The 24821-nt window shown below is 45.7% G+C and overlaps 1 protein-coding gene across 1 annotated transcript in view; it reads left to right on the forward strand.

The window, feature by feature from the left end:
• The window catches only part of FBXW4 (F-box and WD repeat domain containing 4), a 58838-nt gene that overhangs the window by 30822 nt on the left and 3195 nt on the right, over positions 1-24821 (forward strand). Inside the window, exon 6 of the mRNA XM_042863344.1 lies at positions 13575-13640. Within this exon, the coding sequence (XP_042719278.1) occupies positions 13575-13640 (66 nt within the window). The remainder of the gene's footprint in view (positions 1-13574; positions 13641-24821) is intronic.

Genomic DNA, 24821 nt, shown 5'->3' on the forward strand with positions numbered 1-24821 from the left:
ATTCCAGACTGAGAAGTCAGTTCTCTCCGTGTAGTGTTGTCCCCGTGTGCTGTAGCTGATTACCTAGGATTTGTCAGGTCTTCTCTTACTTCCTTCTCACCTGCAGGGAGCACAACCATAGAAGATACTTTCTTGCTATAAAGATATGTTGTGGATTCACAACATGCCGTTGACCATTTCTGCACATACCTACTTGAGGGATATACTTACAGAGCTTTGTAGATTACCTGACGTTTCAAGATGTAGTGCTACTTTTGGGTCAGGTGTTAAAGCCAGTTTTATGTGCATTGTCCTGCCTAATTAGTAAATCTTTGCCTCTCTCCTCTGAGATTGAGGTGTATGTTCCTCTAACTCTAGCCGTCCATCAAAGAGGATTTGAAATGAGGTTCTGCTATGGTTGGTAGACACAGGCACCTAATGAAGAGAGAGAGAGCCCATTTCCTTTGAGAAGAGAGATCTGTACCAAGGTGATTAATAGTCCAAGAGATTTATTATTGTGAGGGCTGGGTAGAGGTTTTCAAATTAGAACCCAACAGCTTGTTTGTTTTTCAAGGGGAAAAAGAAGTCTAGTGCTTGTGTGTATGTACCTCCCTTCTCTTCCACTTCCAAAGAAGCAGAAAAGGAAACCAAGGAATAAAAGTAGACTGATCAGAGGAAGCGATTACAGATTAAGCTGGGCCAAGCAGCAACTGCTACTTTTGCTATGCTTGGTTTCTGCTTCCTTGAAAGCTATCTTGAGTTTTGCACCTGTGCTTTGTGTGGTGATCTGCTTCACCTGTCCAGGCAGATTTAATGAGGGATGAGGATGGAGCGGGACTGTCTGATGGAATTGGTTTTCTCTTCCTTTTTGGTTTTGGTCTTACTTGGAGTGTTGATTAGTACACGTGGTTGAGATCACATTAGCTAGTAGTTAAGAATGAGCTTCACAAGTGGGCATCCCTGAGATGTGGTAAGCTCAGCATTTCCTCCCTGTGCAGACTATAGCTGGAGTCCACAGAGATGCAGCCTAAGTTTATCCACATGCTAAAGATCACTGACAGCTTCAGCTGGGACCCTCCAAACACTGCAGAATCAAATACTGGTTTGTTGATAATGCTTATTTCAGTGGAGGACAAGTGAGCAAGTTTGGTTCTGGCATTTTTTTGTGTGGGTATTGGACTTGCCAGAAAAAATGGTTTTTACTGTATTTTTGGATGAGGCTTCATAAACTCTCAAAATGCATGGGAATTGGGCAGGCCATGGAAGGAAAAAGAGGAAACTGTGGTTTCACACTCCAGCCCGCAGAGCTGCTTGTGCATCCAGAGCTTCCCAGCTTTTATTCATTGAAGTGTCAGAGGACTGACTGCCAGCCTTTGTCCTACTTCATCTAGATAGCAGGGGGACAGGGGGCAATGGGGTATTTCATATCCATGTCAGGTATTTCTTGACATCAGAGGACGATTTGTTTTAGGGAATTCTCCATTCCATTTCAGACTTAAGAGATGTGTACCTGAAGAGGTTTCTTCCCAGTGCCCTCCAGCGTGATCCTTTCCATCCTACTCCATTTTCTGTGCTTTTTTGGGCGGGGGGATCAATATTTTGACTTCTTGACTTGTCCTTTCCCTGATTCTACAGCATTTACCTTGCCTGATTCCTTTCCTATCTTTACTTGCCTAATCTCAGTTCTCATTCAAATTCAGTGATTCATGGTCTGCCCTGCTACCCAGCCTGTGATTACAGATGCTGAAGCTGATGACCTGTGCTGTGAATCTGCTTTATTGTGTATTGACTTCAGGATGGCTTGAGCTCTGGTTCTGCAAAACTTTTTCACATGTTTTTTTTGGGGGTAGTTCTGGAGTTCTGTCAGAAGTAGCCACTTAATGTCCTTATGCTTTAGATGTGTGTTGCCTGATTGTTTAATGAAACCTTACGTGCATTTTTCTGCACACAGGGCTGGGGATATCCATTCTGGCGGATTTTATTTCTCACTCTGGTGCTTGCCCAAAACCAAGCATGTCCTGAATATGCAGATGGAGTATAGAGGCTTTGTCCAGGATCTTGGTCACTTAGGGGCAAACAGTTAATGTGCTCCAAATGCTTAGCATGAAAACCCTGAAGCAGATCATGTTGCACAGAGTGGAGAGCTGGCAAGAGGAAAGCTGCCCAGAGCTTTTAGGGCAAATGAACTGAGATTGTTGCAAGCGTGTCTGTGTTGGGACTGGAATGATCAGAGCAGGAAAGCTCTAGGAGTCATTTCATGGCTCAGTTAAACACAGATGAGGCTTTGCTCGCCTCCTCCACAAAGCACCTGTGTCTCCATGCCTCAGTGTCCTGGACCTCTTTGCGTGCAGCATGTGGTGTGCACACACTTCTCCCCTTTCACCTTTCCTGCTTTTTGGCTTCTTAAAACCCTCTGAGCAGTATTTCCCCCACGGTCCTCTCCTATTGGATAAGAATAACTCATTTTGACTTTGGTAATTTGGTAATTATTTGAGTGATTTTTTTTCCTCTGTAACTGTGAACAGGTATAGCTCCTGCCTCTGTGATGTGGAATAAGAACTACTCTTTGTGGGAAGGTGATGAAAGTATATGCTGATTGAGAAGTCCTCCTTTTCCTCATCAGCCTGACCACTTTTCAAAATTCTAAATTGGAAGGTTTGGATTTGGGCTGTGTGTCTGTGTGGGAAAAGGAATAAGAGAAATATAATGCCTGGCTTGTGGCACCAGGAAAACTGATTGCTTCCCACCCCTACCTTTAAACTGAAACATTCTTGGGTTTTAGTTGTTCTGGCAAACCTGAAAGGATTCACCCCTCCCCCTGACCTCCCTGGCATGCAAGGATTGCTGGCTTATTGAAAAGTCATTTTCTGTCATATACTCTAATGGAAAAGCTTAGATAAGCTCTGATTATATATGCTTTTTTTTTTTTTTTTTTTTTTTTTTAAATAATAGTTGTTTCTGAAAACTCTGCCAGTCACGTCTGAAAATGTATTGGGATTGGCTTTGGCAGTGATGAAGCTTAAAAAATAGAAAGGAGATATTTCTAAAATAGCAGAGCCTTTCTAGTTTTGCATCATGATTCTTCAAATGTTTGCTGCTCATTGGTGTGTATCTAGACTTTTCACCAGTGGTGACGACTGGAGCCTTTACTTAAATCACTCTTACATCTCCCCTTGTGGTAGAGTATGAAGTTTCAAGAAGAGAAAGCCCTAGATTCTGTAAGGTTTTACATATCTTTTTCTACCGGTGTTGCAACTCTTTGGTAGATTTCCTCATGTAGCCTTCAAACTGGCCTAGTCAGCTTGGATCTGCCTGCGTTTATTTCTGGTTCCTGTTTCTCATATGCCAGCATTGATTTCATGTCAAGCATATTTTGTTCAGAAGTGTTGAAGATTATTTTTAAGGAAAAAGTCTAGAGTGTTGATGAAATGAGGACACATGGTATCTAGCTGAACTCATCCCCACAGCAAATACTTTGAGGCTGCAAAAATTTGGATTGAAATTCAGAAATCGACGTTCCTGTTGGAATCTTTAGTAAAAGGTGAGAGATGTATATAAGCTGAGAAGAAACCAGAATATTCTGGGGTGGAATCATGCAACCTGCTTCTCCAATTTGCAGCCTGCTATGGTATTTGATCACAGTTACGTATGGTTTTAGACAGCTCAGATGCAGTGGGTTTGTGCCCTAGGAGCTGTGCTGCCTGTCTCCTTGCTACTTATCAAGTCTCTTCCTTTTAGTTGTGATTGTTGTGACTGTATCATCTCTGAGGGCTTGCTCAGTACTCCTATGTAACTGGTGCTATGATGAAAGCAATGGCCTTGTTTTCACTCATATGAGGCTTCTTGCCTCATACACCTCATTGCAGATTAAGGACTGAGCTTTAAAATTGGGACAATTCTTGTTTTTCAGTAGAATACTGCAGTCATAAGGGGCACAAGAAGAAGTTCAAAAAACAATTCGTCATCAAAAATAAACCAAAAAAAACAAACCCAAAAATCCAAACCTGATTGCATTGGAGGTGCAATCACTAAGTCAGCTGAGCAGGTTTAACTTGTCTACAGCCCTAGAGCTGACCAATTAAGCCATATTTCTATCCTGAAGAGAGCCATAATAATTCAAAGAACACATAGATGACACTGTTACAGGATACCAGATGGATAAATGCTCTGGTGTGGCACAGGAGCAAATGCACTGCAAGCCTGGTGGTTTGACCACTCCACAAGCAGAAAACCATGTTTTCTGGTAGGTTTTGCAGAACCAAAGGCTTGTAACACAAAGGTAGCTAGTATAACCGAGGTCCCACTATGAAAAGTGATTTTGCTTTGCTAATGGGAAATGGCTTAGCAATGAGGGAACCTGGAGCCTGTCCTCCTGGTTCTTGTTGCCTGACTCTGGACACATGTGCAAGAGGATCTGTTCTTGGAACAGTTCTTTCTATCCTGTCTGGGACCTGTGATATCCAGTTTTCTTTCCCGAAGCCTCTTACCTTTCCTAATATCAGTGCAGACTTAGAAATCCTTCTCTGGTAGTGGATTCTATGCCAAGCCTTCAAGAATCTGTCATGCGTTGCAGCTCTTCAGATGTGCATCGTTGGATTTCTTTCCTCCTTTGCCCCTTCTTAGCATCCCGCACTGCCCCATTATGCAGACTGAGGGAAGATGCGTGTTGTGCATGTTCCACTGCGCCACCAGGCTGCAACCCCCTCCTCCTCACCCCAGCCCGCAGCCCCCCGAGAAGCCTTTGTCCTCCTGTTGAGAGCAGCTCCTGTCCTACCGTTCCCACATGGCACACCCTCCCTGGCAGCCCCCTCCCCATTCAGCGGTTTGGACTGAAAGAACCTTGGCTAATTACGCTGGGCTGAAAATTACCACTTTGCTGTGTTCTCCTGCTGCTGGGCGCATTTGTGTGGGGCCTGTAGTTAAGAGGGAACAAAGCCCCCCCCGTGGAGCCAGGCAGGCCCCAAGTGTGAAGCTACAGGTACAAGCAACAGGGGAATGAAGGGAATAATTACCAGCTTCTCCAGGTGAAAGCCCCGTTAAAACTTCAATAAGCCAATTAGGGGCCAGGGTGTGTGTTGAGGGGACAGTCTCCTGCACCTATAAGTGATTCCCACCAGGCAATTAACTGAAATCATTTCATGGAGGATAAGAAATGGCTCTTAGAAATTGTCTTGGGATGAGGGGGGAGCAGAAACAGCATGACTGCTGCAGTGGTCCTCATGTGCTCCAACCTCCTAGCTCACTGTGTGGCCCAAAAGTGTTGGTGGGGATAAGGGGAAAGGGAGGAGGAAGGGAAAACGGCAAAGAAAAAGGAATCACTGGAGCTTTACACCTGGGCAGGCTTTGAGAAAGCTAGGGCCAGAGTTCAGGGCTTCCTGTAAGGCTGTGTGTGGGCCCAGAGGACTGGGCTTCAGGGAGATGCGGGTTCCAGGGAGGGTGAGGGTCAGGTCTGCCCTATGGGTGCTAGGGAGAAAGAATAAAGGTGTTGAGCCACAGGAAGGTGATTGGTATAGGACATGAAGGCTAGTGGTAAAAGTGCAGGTGGGTGAGAGCTGAGATCTGCCTGAGATGATCCGTAGGTGCCCTGCCTTATTCCAGGAGCGGGTGGTGTCCAGTGTCTAAGACCTTTGCATGCATCTCATACAGGGACCATATTCAATTGGGTCAAAAAAACCAATGTGCTGAGCAAAGATGGAGACCTTATGAAGTTGCCTTGCACTTCCTTTGTGCTGTACTGCTAATGGCATGTGCTGTAGTTGAGGGTAGGGCCTGCTATGTGGTGGGTACCTAGCGACAATATTGTGTATTCTGCAAGTTCTGACTGGCTGCTCCAAGGAGGAGGACAAGAGCAGAGTGTGGGAAGAGGTTGCTGCAGATGACTAAGTGGTGTTGGAGGGAGAAGCACGCAGCTCTCCAGATACCAGCTGTGGTTATTTCACCACAAACTCCTCAAAATGTGAATGTAACCTTAGTAGCACCTTTCTTTGCCTTTCTAAAGTTTTGACTTCTGAGAAGTAAAAATGTCCTGTAAGGTTTTGTTGGTGATAAGCTGAAGTGAGTCTTCTGTAATACTTCTTTAGTTAAGGAATCTCTCTTTTTTTGTTTTTCTTTTTTTTTTTCCCCCTCTCTGTGATGACTGTAAAAATTTGAGCATTGATTGGGGATTAAGTTGAGTTTGAGAATGCAGGAAGTTCTCATACAGAAAACTGTGTACAGACCAACCGCTCCATGCCCAGTAAACCCTGAGTATGGGGAAGGAGGAAGGGTAATTGAAGAGTATTGGACATACCATGCTAGTAAGTATTTTACGCCTGCAAAGGTATAAAGACTGAAAAGCACTGACTGCAGGGTGGAGGTGTCCAGGTTGGGTACCAGCTAATAATCAACTTGCTGGACTAGAGGCAAATTCTTCTGCTGTGCTGGGAATTGGGTCTTTGGAGATACAAAAGGCTTATTATATCCTCCAGCCTGCATGGCTCTGAAGTCTAGAGGAAGACATGAAGGTAGAAGCCAAGAGAGAGGGCTGGAGCTGACCTTCTCTCTGCTCTGAGATATACAGTAAATGATGTGGGAGACAATGACGTGAGCGTTTCTTCTCTTAAATGTGCTGGAGTTCTGCCTCAAATGTGAGCCTTCTCTGTTTCAGCCCAGCTTCTTTACAGTGCCCTTCAGTACAAAATGCAAATGCCTTCTTTCTGGGGACCGCTTTCCAGTTGTCCACTTGGGGCTCAAGGCAACATGTAAATGAGTTATTGGCCTGTCTGCTGGTGCCTGTGTCACTGGTCTTCTTGCCAGAACACAGCAATTCCTATTTCAAACATTGAGGTGTTCATGTAGTCATATTTACACATTTTCTTTTCTTTCTGTGCTGAGACCCTGGTGGGGTATCCATGAGGACTAGGCAGAGTTCTTCTGTAGCTTCTCTGTGTGCTATTTACGATGCATATCTGGAACAGAGTTCAACCCCGAGCTGGCTGATGCCTTGGGACACACTATGGCATGCACATGAGGCTGAAGGAAGCAACAGCAAACATGCCAACACTTTCTAGTCTGTTTGTGGAACAAGTCTGGTCATTTGCCTCCAGCTGCAGGTTCTCTTTGGCAACATTATTCAGTGCTGAACAAAGGTGAGGCTTATGCAGCTGTGGGTCTCTGTTGCTCAGGTGAACTCAGTCCTGTTATTGAGTTGAAATACAGGAATATTTTACATGTATGCAAGCACTTGAGCCCAAATGTAAGCTCAGCTCTAGAGCACCCCAGAAGTTCTTTTTATGACAAGTTTGGATTAGCAGTGCAGGGACCTGAGCAGATTATCACAAGCAGACTCCTGAAACTAGACTTTGGCAAGGTAAAGGGTGGATACCCTTGAGCCCAGAAAAGCAGCCAGAAATGCAGATAGGAAACGTTCAAGTTGGTGTGATGCATCTTGTGTTCTTTTCTTTGCACTGAAGGTCTGGATCTGGAGCACTGCATGGCAGAATGCAGCAGGAATACGGTACTTGGGACAACAAGGACAGCAAGGCTCTTAAGGACTGAGGAGCATGGAAAGAATTAGTCTAGAGCCAAAAGCCTGAGTGATATTGCAGGGAAACTGAATGCAACTTGCGCTTGCTATTTCAGGTTTTGTACAGTTAAGTGTCACCAGCCTCTTTAGCCTTTTCAGTCCCATCTTTTTCTAAATAGACTTCAACTGCCCACACTTGCTGTTCTGCAAAGTCATTATTTTGGCCTGTTAGTAATGGTCAGACTTTCGGTGCGACTGCCCTTCCTGCCAAGTTTTTTTTGTAGTTTACTGTTACTGAGCTGTCAGCATATAATCCAGCTGTCCTGACTGACTTCTACTTGGTTCAATTTTCTGGTTATCGTGCAAGAGGGATGAAGTAGCTAGTGGAATTTATGTGGGGCAGTATATACCATTGGGTGTGAAGGGGCAGCACCAGGAATGTGTGCACAACCAATCTTGGCTTCATCTAGTGTTGCCTCAGTGAAGCGTGCATGGGACTTTTTGTACATTTGCTCATAAAAACTGATGCTGCACTTTTTCTTCAAGTGAAATGCTTTTGGGGAAGGAGCACCAGCTTCACGTACTGTTTCTATCTCTCCTGTTGTGTTCATCTGCTCTGTCAGAAAAGCCTAGTACTGGAGGTGCTGAAATTCACTGTGCGGTTTTATACCCCCTTCTCTCCCCTTGAGAACGTTGTTACTGTTACATCTGTTCTGCAGCCTCCTGGGCTCTTCAGCAGGGGCTCCATCAAGTTTGTGTGACCTTAGCACTGTATTCATGCTGGAGGAGTTACGTTCCTTAATGATGTCAACTGATGAGGTTAGCAGGATGCTGGCGACTGCGATAAGACATGACATGTTCTAATGATTCGCCTTAGCGAGCTGCGTGCGTGTGTTGGGGGGGCACAGAGGGGCTTAGAGAGGGGAGGTGGGGGCCCCACAGGTGCCGACAAAGACTTTGACCTTTGCTGCTATAATATCAGTGTTTCACAGGCAGGGCGGTTCGGTAACCCACTTTCAGCCCATCAAAAATTGATTTAATTGCAATTTTTTCCCCCAATTAGGAGCACTGGAGCTTAACTAATTGGAGTAATAGAGAGTAATAAGGCTCTGATAAAAAGCCTTCCTCTGCCTCCTTTGTATCTTGTGTCATCGCCTGTCAGAGGTCAGAGAGCTTGCATATTCTATTAGGCAGAGTTGCCTTCATTTGTACAAATTAGTTTACCCAACAGTAATTAAAATGCCAGTGCGGGTCGGGGAGAGCTGAATACAATTGATGGGCACGTTGGTGAAGGATTTGACAGCTCTGGTGGCCTCCCTTGCCAAAGCGTGTCAGTGCTGAATCAAAGGCTACACAAACCCACAGACCCGTGTGTTTAACCTGCGGCACCAGCAGCACCAACTGCTTTCTCTCCTCTGTTCCATTCTCCATTTTGGACTTCCTTTCTCTTCTCCTTCTTTTCTCATCCAACTTGAGACTTTTTCAAAAGGACGTTTCCCATCTCTGAGCAGTCCTTTCTGTTGGTCTTTTTCTTAGCGCTGCTGCTAGTCCCCCCATCCCATCTCCCTCAGTGCTCCCCCACCACTCCCCCCCGCCTTCTACATTCCCAGCTGCAGGGCTCTGTCAAGTAATAACTTCTTTGTTTCCCGGTCCGATGAGTCTCTGTATATAATAGTCTCCAAAATGGAACAACGATGACCAATTCCAGAGGGTGGGGGAGCACGCAAGGAGAAAGGAACAGGCTCTTGCACGCGTCAGGCAGATTCTGGGTTCAGAATCTCCAAACAGCAGAATAGGACTTGGGAAACAATCTGTTTACAGTACAGGGAAAGGGTGCAAACCTTGGGCATGCTGGGAGTTGAGAAGAGGATGGAAAAGACCTTTTTTACCCAAGTTCCTTCATTGACTTTGCATTACAGGATTCTCAGCTCAGGCTTTCTCTGAAGATTGGGTTCAGTGCGAAGGCTTTATTTGGGATGTGAGACTATTTCCAAGCCTTACGACAAACAGCATCTTTTAAAAAAGACTGTACATCTACCTCTTTTCCACTGGTTTAACCACATCTGGCAGTGCACCTCTCCAGCATGGAGTAAAGAGGGACGCTGTAAGTGAGATGGAGCTAGTATTTTAGGGGCAGGCGTGGGATTGTCGTAACTGTACTACTATGTTGGCTTTCCTGGTTTTAGCTACTGAGGAATCCCTATGAAAGCAGTGCATGCTGCTGTGGAAGTCACAGAATCATTAAGGTTGGAAATGACCTTTAAGATCATCAAGTCCAACTGTCAACCCATCACCACCATGCCTACTAAACCATATCCCTAAGTGCCACATCTACACGTTTCTTGAATACCTCCAGGGACAGTGACTAAACCACCTTCCTGGGCAGCCTGTGCCAATGCTTGGAGAAGGAATTTTTTCTAATATCCAGCCTGAACCTTCCCTGGCACAGACTGAGGTCATCATCTCTCAGTCTATTGCTGGTTATCTGGTAGAAGAGATTGAAGTCCTACTATGTTGTGTATTTTTCCATTAGAGGGTTGGAGGGAGACTGTAGTCATGGTACACAACAATTTTCACAAGACAGAGGAAAGCATAGTGGGGAAGGAGCCTCTGCATCTTGTAGCCCATCTGGAACTTGAACACAGCAGTTTTTATGTAGTGGGTGGATGTATCTAGTCAGTGTCTGCATACACCAGTAATGTACCTGAGACACGGATCATCCATGTGGTAACACATGTAGGTTATCTCCTGTTTTCTTCTTCCAGTCTAGTCTCTCTTCAGTCTCTGACTCTCAAAAGCACTGTAGGGCAAAATAAATGACATTTACTAAGCTTGTAAGTCTTTAGCTGTTTTTCTTGTATACCAGTTTTTCAGCAACTCAGTTTGAGTTATTTGTCTTGGGCAGCTGACCAGACCAGTTGTCAAGAGGTTGGACTTTCTAGTTCACAGGTTTCTGCTGCATGCTGTGTTTTTTCCTAAGACAAAAAGCCTTGCTAAAGGTAAACTGAAGGAAGCAAACCTGGTGGTAGGTTTAAGCTCTGTTTTCAGAGGCTTTGAACATCCATAGCTCCAATTTGCATATTATTTCAGACCTACCAAATCATGCTTGTGTTGCCCTTCTGCTTGGTGTCAAGCTGTCACCTCTATGAGGCTCCTGTTTTGGGATGTCTGAAACTGCAGACCAGACTCAAGGTGAGAGGCCTTGTATCATACCTGGGGATGCAGCTTTCCAGTTCCCTTTGCTCCAAGGCTTTGTCAGTTACCCGTTTGCACTGCTTCTTTGTGTGAGTCTTGTGAATGCTGCTCTCTAATCCTGGCAGTGAAGATGCCCAGCACTTCTGGGAGAAGTCTTATCTTTGCTTGCTAATGGGCTCCAGCCTGTTAAAGATAAGGCCTGCAAACCTGATCCTGCTGAAGTATGAGACAAAATTCTTGTTAACTAAATGGAGGCAGCTTTACCCAGAAGAGACTTGTTTGTGGCCCTGAGGCCTGTATGTGATGCTGAAGAGAAATCTCTTCATCTAATACTATTTTTTTGGGTGGGGTGGGGGTTGAGGGTAAGAACTGAGGAGGGAAAGCTGAAGTCCAGGACTGACAGCATGAGCAGGGATTAGACCTTGCCGTTCCTCCCACCTTTTTCTCCCTGTTGGTGTGCCTCCATGCTAATTTAGACCTGTGACGACCATCAAAGCCTTGCTGCATACCTTCTGCACAAAGGGGTCTGTCTCCCACGTGAGGGCGTTCTCTGCTGGGACAAAGTCAGTTTGTCCCCCGAAAGAAAAATCTTAAGCACCCAATTGCCTGCTTGACTGACTCCCTGACTGCTATTATGTTTCTAACCACGGTAATTGGCTTTAGTAGTTATTAATGGATTATGCTTGGGAAGGGAGGGACAGAATCCAACACCTAGCTTTGTAGATGAGGGACTCCCTGACATAAGTGCTGCTTTCCAGACATGGGGTATGGCTCGTGAGCTGTCAGAGTGAGTCTTTTTGGCTTGTTTCCTCTGAGACAGGAGATGTTTGCAATCGGGGAATATCTCATTCTTGGTGGAGGGAAGGCAGGTATTGAGCAGAAACCTTGTTTCCAAATGCAGAATGCTGCAGGTGATAGCTGTCTGCCTCTTCTGCTCAACATGCTTGGCAGTGCTGCTTCAGCCTCATGATTTCAGGTTGGATATTAGGAAAGACTTATTTTAAGAAAGAATTGTTTACACGTTGGAACAGGCTGCCACGGAAGTGGTGGAGCCACCATCCCTGAGGTGAGGAAGATGATCAGGGGACTGGAGCACCTCCCCTATGAAGACAGGCTGAGGGAGCTGGGCTTGTTCAGCCTGGAGAAAAGAAGGCTGTGGGGTGACCTCATTGCAGCCTTTCAGTACCTAAAGGGAGCCTACAAACAGGAGGGGAATCAACTCTTTGAAAGGGTAGATAACTGCAGAACAAGGGGAAATGGTTTTAAGTTGAGGGAGGGAAGATTTAGGTTGGATGTCAGGGGGAAGTTCTTCACAGAGAGAGTGGTGAGGTGCTGGAACAGGCTGCCTAGAGAGGTTGTGGATGCCCCGTCCATCCCTGGAGGTGTTCAAGGCCAGATTAGATGGGGCCCTGGGCAGCCTGGTCTAGTATTAAATGGGGAGGTTGGTGACTCTGCACGTGGCAGGGGGGTTGGAGATTCATGATCCTTGAGGTCCCTTCCAACCCGGTGATTCTGTGATCAAGGAATGAGGAGATAGGGCTCTGAGGGACATGGTTTAATGGGCTTGGTGATGGTGGGTTGACTAGATGATTTAAGAGTCTTTTCCAATCTTAATGGTTCTATGACTTGGAGAAAGCAATCGCTCAGCTAAAACATGGAGCTGGAAGCAGAAATAGTACTGAGTTCTTGCCCTTCTTTCACATGGCTCTACTTTGGCTTTGATCAAGTTGAGTGCTTGTTTGCTGCTGGATGCCATGTAGTGCTGGTAGGAGTGCTTCTCACAAAGGTCATGGTCTGTGGAAGAATCCATTCCTGCTACATTAGTCTTGGAGGCACCTTTTGATTTCCAAAGGAAGAATCAATGAAATATTTTAGAACTGCTGTTTTTGCTGGCATTACATATTTATTTTCTTATTTTGCTTTCTTCTTTGAGCTGTCATCCCCAGTGTCATGCAACTATCCTCGTTGCAGTGACTTAAACATAGTTTTGACATTTTATTCTCAGCAGCTGTAGTAAATATGGCTTTGTGAGAGATCATTAATAGATTACTTAGGAATCTTTGATGAGTCTGTTTCTCTTCTTTACGCTGAGTATTGGAAGCTGGCACAGAACAAGCAGTGTGATGTGGATAGCTGTAGCACCCATGTTTCTGCTGCTTGAGTTTGGAGATTTGATCCTCTCTTATCAGTTAATTTGAAGCCAGTGACTGTTAGCCAGTCTCTGGGCTCAGCATTTGCAGCAGGGACGTGGCATCACCCAAACAGGACTTTGTAACGGACCTTGCTAAAAGGTGCGAACTAAGCCGAATATTGCTGCCTCTAGCAGACAGTGTTGAGTACTAGAGAGGGCATCCTGATCCAGCTTTGAAATTGGCCTCACTTTGAGCAGGCGCTGGACTGGAGACCTCTATTCTGCGGTTTGTTAGGTCTGTGATGCTGCAGCCAATTCATGATTGTGCTGGGAAGCTGCCAACACACAGGCACAAGACATGAATTGAAAAGTAATGGGGAATTTTCCATGAAGTTTTTCTGCAGCTTATAGCCCTGACTATATATGAAATGTCCCAAGTATGTGCTGTTTTGAAAATGTCATTGCAATTTACAGCTGCTCCTGGTTTAGGCTTTCCATCCACACATGCAAATACATCTTTATGTCCTGCCAGTTCTCTGCAGTTTTGACCTGCTTCAGCTGGGAAGCTCAGTCCAGCTACACTGACAGCTTCAGAGCACCTCTCCCTCTTCTGCAACCTGCCCTTGTGAAGTGCAGTGGAACATGCTGAAACAGTCTCTAGCCAAAATTCAAAGTGTGCCTTGTAGCCCATTTTCTCCATCTTGCTCACACTTTCTTCATAACTTAAGGATTGGTAATTGTTTCTGTTTGCTTGTTTTTAAACAGCTCATTTGTGACAGGAACGGCCTGCTGTGGACACACGTCACCTCTGAGAATCTGGGACTTCGAGAGGTGAGTGGGCATATAGGTAATGGGGAAGGACTTGGCAATAGGAAATGGAAGGCTAAAGATGGCATAGGATCATTCCTTTGGTGTGTATGGGGAAGAGATGTTTAAATAGACGTTCAAGGCCAGGCTGGACAAAGTACTGAACAACCTGATCAAGCTGTGAATGTCCCTGTTCATTGAAGGGGAGTTGGACTAGATGACCCTTAAAGGTCCTTTCCAAATCTAAGGGTTCTATGATTCTATGAAATATGAGATGTGAGGGCAGGGTGTAGAAAGGTGTGTGTTGGATTGATTTTGGTTCAGTATGGTGCAGCTCCACGTTTCTCTCCAGTTTATGGCACAGTAATCCTTGATATCCAGTGAAGCTGCTCTTGTTTTATCTGGTTTCTTCTCACGATCCAAATACAGTCAGAACATTCCCATTACACCTTCCTTTGCATCCATCTCAGTTGATGCATCAGTTCAAGCCGGAGGGGAGAGAAGTGATCCTGTGTCCTTCCATTTGCAAACTTGTCCACGATGTTGAGAAGCCAAATGTGAATGCAGGCTCTACAGCCATCTTTTCCTGGCTGGTATTTCTGGCAACTCAGGGAGGTGAGGGTGGCGACAGGTTATCTACTGAAGTGACTTAGGCATGTTGTCTTCTCTCTGTCTTAATAAGCATTGGAGGTTAATTGCTGTGGCCTCTGATTTGGGGCCACTGAGTAGTTCCTGTCTGGTAAAGGTGCTGACCTTAATGACTGGGGAAATGTTGGGCTCAAATCCTGACGAGAGACTCAACTGCTGACAAATTTGAAACTCTTAGCCTGAGGGTCCCTGTGTAATGATGGACAGATAGCAAATATTTGGCAGGATTATTGAACGGCAGCTCAGCTTTCCAGAACTGGTATGCTCTGTGTAGGAGTGGCACAGCACAGATTATCAAGGCAGTGCTGTCAGGATTGAGGAGAGCTGGCGAGGTCTGGGAGGGGAACAATGACAGAAGGGGCCCAAGGGTTGTCACCAGGGCTGTGTTTGGGAAAAGGAGGGTAGAAGGAGATTGGTGTAGATTCAGAGCTGGTCTGAGGACAATTGTCTGCTAACCTATAGCTTAGGTAATTTAGATTGTCTTAGTCAGCTACATCAAATGTAAATATAAAACACTTTGTTTCCTTTCCTCTGAGGTAATAAAAGTGAAGAGTTGGCAGAAGGTGCATCCTGCAAAGGCTGGGCTAGAGTGGGCCCTAGTGTTTTAGCACTGGCAAATGTTTCTTGGTTACCTAATCCAGTGGTGCCCTTGGTGTGCTCCAGAAGGATACAGGCTGCGCTGATACCCCTGCCCATCAAATCTGCTGATGATTCTTCAATAGAGGCATCTGACAGGAGTGAAGAGGTTGGCAACCCTCTCCCCCTGCCCCAGCCTCTTTGACAGGCTTTCCCAAGGAAGCCTGAAGAGATAATAAAGCTGTGTAGAAAATAGGATTAAGGTAATGAACAGGCACAACGGAGTTTGATCTTTCAATAATGTCAAAGCCTGAGTGACAGGCAAATAAAAAAGCCAAGGCAATCTAGGCCACTGGGCCTCTGTTGCAATGGCTGCAGTGTCAAACTTATTCTTCCCTGTTCGCCTGTCACAGCTGGAATGCACCATGCCACTGGGGCTTTTCTACCCTGGGGATCTGCGTGTGAGCTGGAAGTCTCGTCAGCACGTGCAGGGCAGGAGGCTGGGTGAGGAGTACTGCTGGGAAACCGGCATGTGAAGCTTGATGTGATCATTCATAGTGAAAGAATATGGAGTTGTCCTTGAAGATCTTGACTTCTCCATAAAGTATTCTTCCCAGGAAAGCTTTAGACTGTTTATTAAAGCTTCCAGTGGTTGCTAGCAACCGTGTTGGAGGGAAGTGCTGATTTCTTCCCTTGGGGTTTGTGCATGTTGTCTTCCTGCTGAACACTCCTGAACTGGGAGTATGATGTGGAAACTCAAGATCTTTGAGCTACCCAGGACTGAAGGACTCCTCCTGTGTCCAGTGCGTCCAGTTAATGTCATGCAGCTGAAGCCAGACTCTGCCTCCTAGTTAGGTGTTTACCCTTTCCTTACGATCGTGAAGGGACAGAGTCTGACCTGCAGAGTCTGACCTGAGGCTGAACGTGGCAAGGACGTATTGCTATGAGCAGAATTGAGGCAACTTCTCTATCAAAAAATGATGCAATGATGCAGGGGAGAGTGATGCTTAAGATACATTCTTTCAAACTGCAGGATCCTTAATGTTGGTATTTGGTGCCGTTCAAGGCCTCACTCAGTTTATTTACCTGGTGCATGGCAGTGTGTGCAATGTCTGTGGTATTCTCTTCCCTTGGGTAGGTGGTCTTTTTCTCCAGCAGCAGAGAGATAGAACATGCTACAAAAGGATTTAAAGCTTAAATAACCTTTTGTGTACTGATCTTCTTAGTTCCAGGCCAGATAAGTCCTTGGCTGGTGCTTGTAGCTGTTGGTCATGGTGTATTTTCGTATTTATGACCTTCGCTATTCCCTGACCCTGGGGCCCCTCTGAGAGAAAAGGGTTAATGTCTTCACCTGGAAATGTGTTCTGGGCACTGAGAAAGGTTGGTTGGGTTTAGAGGCAAAGAAATTTTTCGTGGGGGAAAGGAAATGCTTCTTGCTGCATCCCACCCCCACAACTGTCTTTCATTTCTAACTCTGCTTATGATGGCGTTGGATCAAAGCTGGAACAGGCAGCAACAAGCAATTGTCAAAGGGAGTCTGAAGCAGGGGAATGACCGCGTAATGCCAAGACTGTCTCTGATGGCTGAAATTCCAGCTGCTGCTACACCTGGCCCTTTCTCCTGTAATAAGGATTTTTTTTTCTTTTGCTTTTGAAGCTGACTAGCTACACCTCTGGAGGACATATCTCACAGATGCTGCATTGTGCCACCTGATCGCTTTTAGATGTGGGGAAACTGCTGTGCACTTATTGCTACTCAGGATCAAGGTGTGTTTGTTGAGGGGGCTGTGAATAACTTAGATGATTAGAGGTCTGTACAGGAAAGGAGAACTATTAGTAATATAGGCCACTGGATGCCAGCCTGTGTCCTTGCAAGTATCAGGTCTTGTTGACTTCTGGGCTTCTTGCAAGCTCCCTTGCCTTTCTGCACCAGTGAGGGAAGTGGGGGCAGCTGCCTCTCTGATCATGCACCTCTGCTTCCTCTGGAAGTGCACCTGCCTTTCTCTTCCCAGACCTTCCTGTCTCATCTGCCAGTGCTAGCATGTGGCTTAGCATAAGAGAGATCACTAATGGCAAGCAAGAGAGAAAGAAATTTTCTTCAGATTCTGTTCCTCTTGCCACCTCTAATCTCCTTTGGGAGTCTAACCTAACTGCCTGGGAGATAAGGGTGACACTTCTGGAAACAGCCCAAAGTCAGCATTTGTCCTTTGCCTGCAGCGTGCTGTTGCTCCCCAGTGTGTCGTGGTTGTCTGCATGTCTTTACGTGCAGAGAGACAGGTGCCCCTTCCTCAGAGATGCTCCTCTGCGAGGCAGGGTACCCTGGATGTCACTTTGCAGCAGCTCTTGGAGCTGTTATGCTAATGATGTTTGAAATGGACCAGTGTTGCAGTATGGCAGCACTCATGCTGTAAACACTTGGAATGCACAAATCCCACCTCATCCTTTCCTGTGACACAGTGTGACAGGCACAGGGCAGGAGAGCCTTTGTGTAAACTCAGACAATGTTAACTGTGCCCTGCAAACCTCCTCTACCGCTTAAATATCCACTCTTTGTCCATCTCCTCCCCTCTTTTGAAAGCATTTTTGCTAGAGTTGTTTCTTGTTTTTCGGGTGTGTTTTTCTTCTTTTTTTTTTTTTTTAAGAGCCCTCTAATTTCTCGTTCAGGTTTTCTCCCTCTCCTGAGCCCTTTGAAAGTGGCTTTACGCCGTCACTGACACCAAACTGACACTTAGCGTTTCCCCACTTCTTGTCCCTTTATGGCAACAGATGTTGAAATTTTGTATCCCTTTTATCTGTCCCTCTTTGCCCTCTTCCTGTAATTAGGTTTCCCTTGTTAGCAGTACAAAGTGGCCCGGTTTGCTGCCTGGCCTTTTGAGCCATTGTGTCTGAGCACATTTTTTTCCTCCTCTTTCGGAAGAGTTCCTTCCCCCTTAAGTAATAGGCAGGGTGTGGGCCAGAGCTGTGGCTTTTTCTTGTTTCTTTGTTCTCCATTTATCTCTGCCACCTTTTTCAAAGGGATGGGGAGAAAAAGGCAGAGAGTGCGTGGAAAGGGAAGATACAGTGTTTCATTTCTTGACCGTCAGGCTCCCCTGATCTTCAGGTGTTCAAGGCAGGTGCCTTTGATGTCTGCATGTTTTGGGGTGGTGGGAGTAGAGGATTCCTGAAAGTGGCTTGGGAGTGGAGAAGAAGGGAGATTCAGGTGTGTGTCTGGTGCCCTCAGCAGAGGGCTGGGCTGCTGAGCAGGCTGGTAATCCGCATTTGCCTCTCATGCTATTGCATTGTGGTCTTTCCCTGTAAGAGACAGCATTACAGCATAAGCAGCTGGCTGAAGTTTGTGTGAGCTTGCTGCTGCTTGATCTCTGGTATGTGTTTCCATGGGACCCTTGCTAGGTTGCATTTGTCTGTGAAGTAGGGTGGGCAAGAATTAGTTGCTGTCTCTCAAATCTCAGTGTATGTTGATCTGCATCCACTTTGGCGGCTCTTAAACCAATTGAGTGAAGGAACCTGAGCACAGCTGTCAACAAGGAGGGAGAGCTTTAAAGCTTTTGCTCCCTGTGCTGTTCTTAAGCAGCAAGTGTAATGTGACAGCTGCCTGCTATGTAGCGCTGGTTGTGCGCTGTGCACCATAAGTGCTAGGTCCTGCAAATGTGGACCCAAAGCAGACTTTGGTCCTGGCTTCATTTTGTACTTGGTGGGCTTAAGGGCTGACTGCTATACGAGGTTTGTAAGCTGTTTGGGGACTAATGGTAGAATCTGATTGCTGCTGGTGCTTTCCTGTTTAAATCCAATCCTTCTTGTCTTTGTGTCTTATCATACTCAGATTTTCTACGCGTGGAAGTAAATGAAATGAAGATCTGCAGAAGTAGCTCTTGGTTATAAAATGTGCTAAATGTTTTATCAGAAGCTTTTTTTATAGAAGCTTGGTCTAAAATGTACAAGTGTCGTGTTCTAAAGTGAGTTCTGTTGAAGAGTGCTCTCTTCAGAGCTTTTGACTTCAAGGTTTAAACAAGTTTGAGACCCTCTACAGCTCCTCACAGGGGAGCAGAGGGGCAGCACTGATCTCTGCTCTCTAGTGACATCCACTCTCTGGAAATGGCATGGAGCTGCATCAGGGGAGGGTCAAGTTGAGAATTAGGATAAGGTTCTGCACCAGAGGGTGGTGGGGCTGGAGCAGGCTCCCCAGAGCAATGGTCACAGCACTGAGCTGCTGGTGTTCAAGAAGTGTTTGAACAGTGTGCTCATAGGACTTGGATTTTGGGTGGTCCTGTGTGGAGCCAGGAATTGGACTCGATGATCCTTGTGGGTCACTTCCAGCTCAGAGTGTTCTATGATTCCAATTCAGTGCCAGAGGTTTGGGTGAAGGGGTGAAACAGACTCAGAACTGAAGTTCCTAAATCAAAAGGAAAGGTAACGGTCTCCAAAAAGGGTGGGGAGTCTGCTTCATCCAGGCATTAAAACTGGATTTATTTAGTCACAGAATAGAGGATGGATATCTCAGTGGGACCAGGAAAGATGAGTGGTAGGAAATATTCTGGCACTTATAATAGATTCACAGGATTTGGGGGACAGAAGAATGACAATATCACACTGTAGTTGAAGAATCCCTTCTCTTGCCGTGCTTTTCTATGAATTTATCACACTAGTCATCTTCCTTGGTGAAAACATTCTTTCCAGGCTTTGTGTGAAAAAGGCACCACATTCTTTTTAGGCTTGAATTTCTTTCTCAGTATCTCTGTCTTGGCTGAACAAAGTCCTTAAATCACAGTAAGTGATTCAAAACTTGTCCAACAGTGAGCTAAACTGCTTTCTGAGCTGTGCTTGCCTCAGATAAGTGAAAGCAAATGTGAACCTTTGACTCCCTCCTCTCAGCAATGGGATGATCCACAGGTAACTGCCCTTCCTCAGATAGCTTCTTATTCTCGTTTTCTGGGGCAATCCTGCTTATTTATTGCTGTGTTGTTTCCTCTTCCCCTCCACACATGACTTTGTTTACTCTTTTTGAAGCATTGGTTTTGAGTATTCCCATTAATATGTACTTTGTTAAGTGGGAACAGAAGTGTTGTGCCTTCCTGAAATTCAAGGGAAAGGGGTTTGTGATGTGGCAGTCTGAAGTCTATCATAGGGACATTTTAGTCTTCAAGCACACCCATTCTTGATCTGCTCATATTAATTTAGTTTTGCACAATGACTATCATGTTTCTAATTTGGTGCTCAGAACCATTCCCTCTGCAGTAAGGTCAGCAGAGTGGGGAGCTCAATTGTAGATCTAGGCAAAGGAAGAGCAGGTCCCTCTCCTTGGGAACTGCTCATGCTTGTGACTTGAGAAGCAAGACTAGAGGCACACTGTCCTCTTGCCTTCAGGCATGAATTAATCCTTTGACAAGGCCGCATTGAAATTCCTACCCCAGTTCTGCAGCTCTAAACTGTGGGATTAGTTTTCCTTGCTCTGAGATCTCAGACCTTGTTGGAGGCAGGACGCCTCCAACAGCCAGCTACTTGAGCCAGTGCTGGAGGAGGCTCACTGCTATAGGGTGCCTCTTAAGTAGCTCTCTCCTGGATGAGTGCTCCTCTTAGCAGTTCTGTGGTCAGAGCACTGTCTCTTGGTTTATAATGAATAGCTTCTGTCTGATCTGCTTGTGCAATGTATTTTCTGTAGTATGCATGCAGTCTCAAATCAGTTTTGGGCCTTGTGGTTCTTCATTGATTTTCTTTTTACTTTTTAACATCATTTTTCTCAACCTTTTGTCACGTAAGCTGGACATTCTCTGCCTTCCTTTTGTTAAGAGGACTCTGGTGCATCTTAACCCAGAAGTAAAACACTTGTAAGAGGAAGAACATACAGGTATTTATCTGAGATCCTTTTCTCCCCGCTGCAGTTGCGATTCTCTCGCACTGCGGTTGAGCGTGAGGCCACCTCCTGCCCTTTGGATGTTACATGTCCAGGGCATGCTGTGGCCTTTGCACTCCTGTTCAGGCGTATTTATGACAACTTTACAAGGCCCTGAACAATTGGAGAGTGCGGGTGGGGGCTGGACGCTCCAAATGCATCAATCAGTTTCATCCCTCTGAGCCAAAGCAAAAGCAATCTTTATTTTTCCCTGGGTTGAGAAAGAATCAACAGAGGCAAGAGAGAAGAATGGGAAGGAGTGAATGAGGAACCCCCTCTGCCACTGGCTAGTGGTAGCTCATTTAAACAGATGGCTTTGTTTTGATTTGGACTCTCCATTTTTTTGTCTCCCCACTAAAGGAGACCTGCAGAGCTCAGTCCAGAAAGGGAGCAATACAGCCTCCTGTTCCCACACAAGTGGGGCGAAAGGCGAGAGGCTTTGAGAATTCCCTGCTTCTTTTCCTTGCCTTCCTCTTTTTCTCTTCCCTCAAGAAATCACAGTTTGAGAGAATTCCCCCCTGCTCCTCCTGTTGGAAAGAAAGACACAGAAGACATTCTTGACATTCTTTGCAGAGAAAAGGGGTTAAATGTCTGAATTTGGGGGTCACCATGTTATACAAATTGCAATCTAATCGTTTTTACAAGAACACACGTGTGCTGAGAAAAGGAGCCATGGACAAGAAAGAAAAGGGGACAGACAACTTTTTTTTTGTCCTATCTTTTTTTTTCTCTCCCCCCAAGGTTTTGGACTATTGTCATGTCCTGTCTCTCTACCCTCTTCACCCCCGAGAGGGAGAACATTGGTTTTATAGTTAAATTGGTCCGTAAAGCAGAAGGGCTTGGTGCCATTTCTGTTTGTTTTCCCAAATAAAAGCCCCAGCAGGGTCTCTTTTGCACCGTTGTGGCTTTATTTGAAGAAACTGGCTTTTTCCCATAGCCCAGCGTGTCAGTTTATCCTCTGAACTTAACCTTACGGGAACCCGCACAACAAAAACTCACAGGGTCCCCGAGCTGGAAAGGTAAAGAAATTGTATCTTTTTATTGGACCATTTAAAGCGTGTGTGGGCCAATTCAGAGAAAGCAGAAGAAAAGAAGGCAAAACTCCCTCTTCTGTCTCTTCCCCCCCGACACAATCTCAAACCATCGTTGGTGTCATTCCCCCCTACTGCCTCAAGGCCCTTCAGCTGTGCTGGGGAAGCTGAGAGAGGCATTTCTCCTGAAAATCACTTCAACTCACTTATAATGGCATCTCAGAGCCATTTCACATGGAGGTCACCCCCAGAATTCCCCAGTCCTATCCACACCTCCCTGCGAGAATTAGTAACCTTGGCCTAGTGCCGAAGTAATCTTGGGGTGGGATAACTCTGTGAAAAACAGCTTTGCTAAATAGCTCTGTTTCTCCCTGTGTACATTTATAGATGTTGCTTAACCAAGCCCTTCTCTTCTTAGCAGAACCTGCTGCATCCCTTGAGTGCCCTAGCCCCAGGTGCAAAGCACCTGGAAGAGATGGCAGTTTAGCCCTTCCCTTCTGTTTTGGTGTTCTCTCCAAATTGGATGACAGGGGTTGTACAAATGCTGCACTCCAGATAATTGTCTTTAAATGGGTTTTGTTTCCTTTCTCTGTTTGATACCCTATTCAAATATCCCACTGTTTTGAATAGAACAGTGCACTTTTCAGTATTTATTTATTTATTTAAGTAAATGCTTCCCAGCTGGCTTGCTGGAAGTAGATTTTGATGCTAAAATATGCATATGGAGCAGTGCTTGGTTTTGGCCTACTTCTGTGCAATGGCTTCTCCTCTCTGATGGATAGTCACAGCTCACAGATGAGGTTTCCAGAACGAATGAGTTATGTCCTCAAATTCAGGCATATCTGTTTTCAACAGATGTTCTGAATTCAGCAGATTCCTAGAATGCGTTTAATACTAAACTTGTTTGCTGTGTATTTGTGCAATATCAATGCTAGTGAATCAGGTTTGACAAAAATTTAGGGTGGGGGGAAAACTGTGTATTGTTTCAACCCAGCTTTTGGACTGTAGTTCAAGTACATCAAAGATAGCTGGCCAAGACCAGAAGCAACTGGACAGAGTGCATGTAGGGAGCTGCAGACTTCTTCAGAGCTCTGTCTGTCAGCAAGGTCTCTGGGAAATCCTGAATTCTTACGATCCTGCAGATGATCATTTTTGCTTGGGAGGCTGTAGATTATTTCAACTTTGTGGGCTTTTTTTGTGCCTCTTTGAGTAGGTGCCCACTGCCCAAATGAGCTGTTAGAAAACTATTGCAGATGCGCTGGTGTATCTACTGCTTTTCTTATTGCGCCTTGATAGGTCATCCTGATCATTTTTGGGTTTTCAGGGAACAGCTGTGGGTTTTGCCCCCTTTGGAAGTGGAAGCTGGTGGGGACTGGGTTTTGAAGGCAGGGAGTAGTTGGGATAATGAAGACTGAAGAATTTGTAGGCACTAACTTGTGATCCTGAGACTGGTACACCTGTGGTTGCAGGACATTTCCTTCCCAGCAAAGGCTCAGCATGGTTACACGTGCTTGGAGGATATGGGGCTAGCTCAGCATGGTGGCCTGGTTCCTGGAACTGCTGGCCCGGAGTCACATAATTTGCTGAAAAATGGAAGAAATATTAATCACATTCAGCGTCTTTATTTATTTTAGTGTACCTATGCCAAAACTTAGCTTTTTCTGGTTTATGTGCCCAGTGTGCAAGACAGTATGATTTTCCCCTGGTGTCAGGTTATAAGCTTTTCACTGTAGCAACTAATGTGTTGCTTCTGTAAACTGCTAAAGGGCTGCTGCTGTAAGCAGGGGCTGGACCTCCCAGCTGAAAGCTGTCTTGGCTGACCTATTCTTAGGGCAGGAGGATTGAACTGATTAACAAACAAGCAAAACAAGGTTTCCTGCAACTGCAAAATGACTTGTATGCATCTATGCTGCTTTTCTGCCTACTAAGGAAAACTAATCTTGGTGAGGATTTTGTTTGTTTTCTTTTCTGTTGTCTAGGCTGGAAGGGAATTGGAGGAACTCCAATTGCTGAGGTGCTTGGGTACCACTTGTGGTGAAGTGTGAAGGCATGGTGAAACACTGGAGCAAGGCACCTGGGTGGTGCTCAGCACAGCACAGGAAAGCAGGAATCCAGACTCTCTGGTTTCTCCCCGGGGTTCCTTGATGTTTAATACTGATTATTTTTTTTTTTCTTTTCATTTGGACACATTAACAGCCTGGCGTTAAAATTTGCTGCTGTCTTGCAGCGCTGCATACTGAAGCCTGGTCTGGGGACACAGGAGACAAGCTTTTGTGTGGCCAGGATCAATCTGGATGTGATGGGAGCTTGCTAGAGGTGGGAACATGTTAGGAGATCCATTTGAGGCACCTGAGAGGAAGAAGAGGTGCTCCAGCACATAAAAGATTTCTGGATGTTGTTCAGCATCCTGCTACCTTTCCTTAGCACAGTGTCTCTCTGTGCATTTTAAAAGTGTATTAGTAGGGAAAAATGATGGAGGGTAAATAGTACAAACAAGTGTCAGCCAGGTAGCACGTGTTCACCAAATGTGCTGCTGGGTAGAGTTGTTTATGCACAGCCACTGAAACAGCTCATTTCCTATGAATTGCTCCCTGCTTTTCCTCTGGCAGCAAGCAGAGGACTCAGGTTGGCCAATCTGTCTTCTGCTTCTTGCAGGTAGACCAAGGGCTCATGATTGAAAGAGCAGCTGCTTCCTCTTATGTGTGTCTTCCGATACATGTCCACAAATACAGCTCATAGGATCAAACAGTGTGGAGGCCTTGAGAACAGCATTGTGCCTGTCTGTCTGTCCTGCTGACTGTGCAGAATGGCAGATAGAGTGGATCAGTGCAGTTGGAGGGGCAGGGCAGTGCCAGATGTCCAAACCTCCCACACCCTGTAGTGAAGCTGGAGGACACATCTACTTCAGCTCAGACTGAATGTTCGACCTCCAGATCTACAGGTGCAGGTGCAGAGTTGCAGCTAGGTTGGTCTGTAAGTAACCCTCCAAGGGTTAACGTATTGTGGGAAGGTTGCAAAGGCCTGATGCCTGGAATCCCCTCGATCCCTTGCCTAGAGAAATACA

This window comes from Lagopus leucura, unplaced genomic scaffold (assembly GCF_019238085.1).
Source record: "Lagopus leucura isolate 7727_CA_CO unplaced genomic scaffold, USGS_WTPT01 Super-Scaffold_739, whole genome shotgun sequence".
In the NCBI taxonomy this organism is placed as follows: domain Eukaryota; kingdom Metazoa; phylum Chordata; class Aves; order Galliformes; family Phasianidae; genus Lagopus; species Lagopus leucura.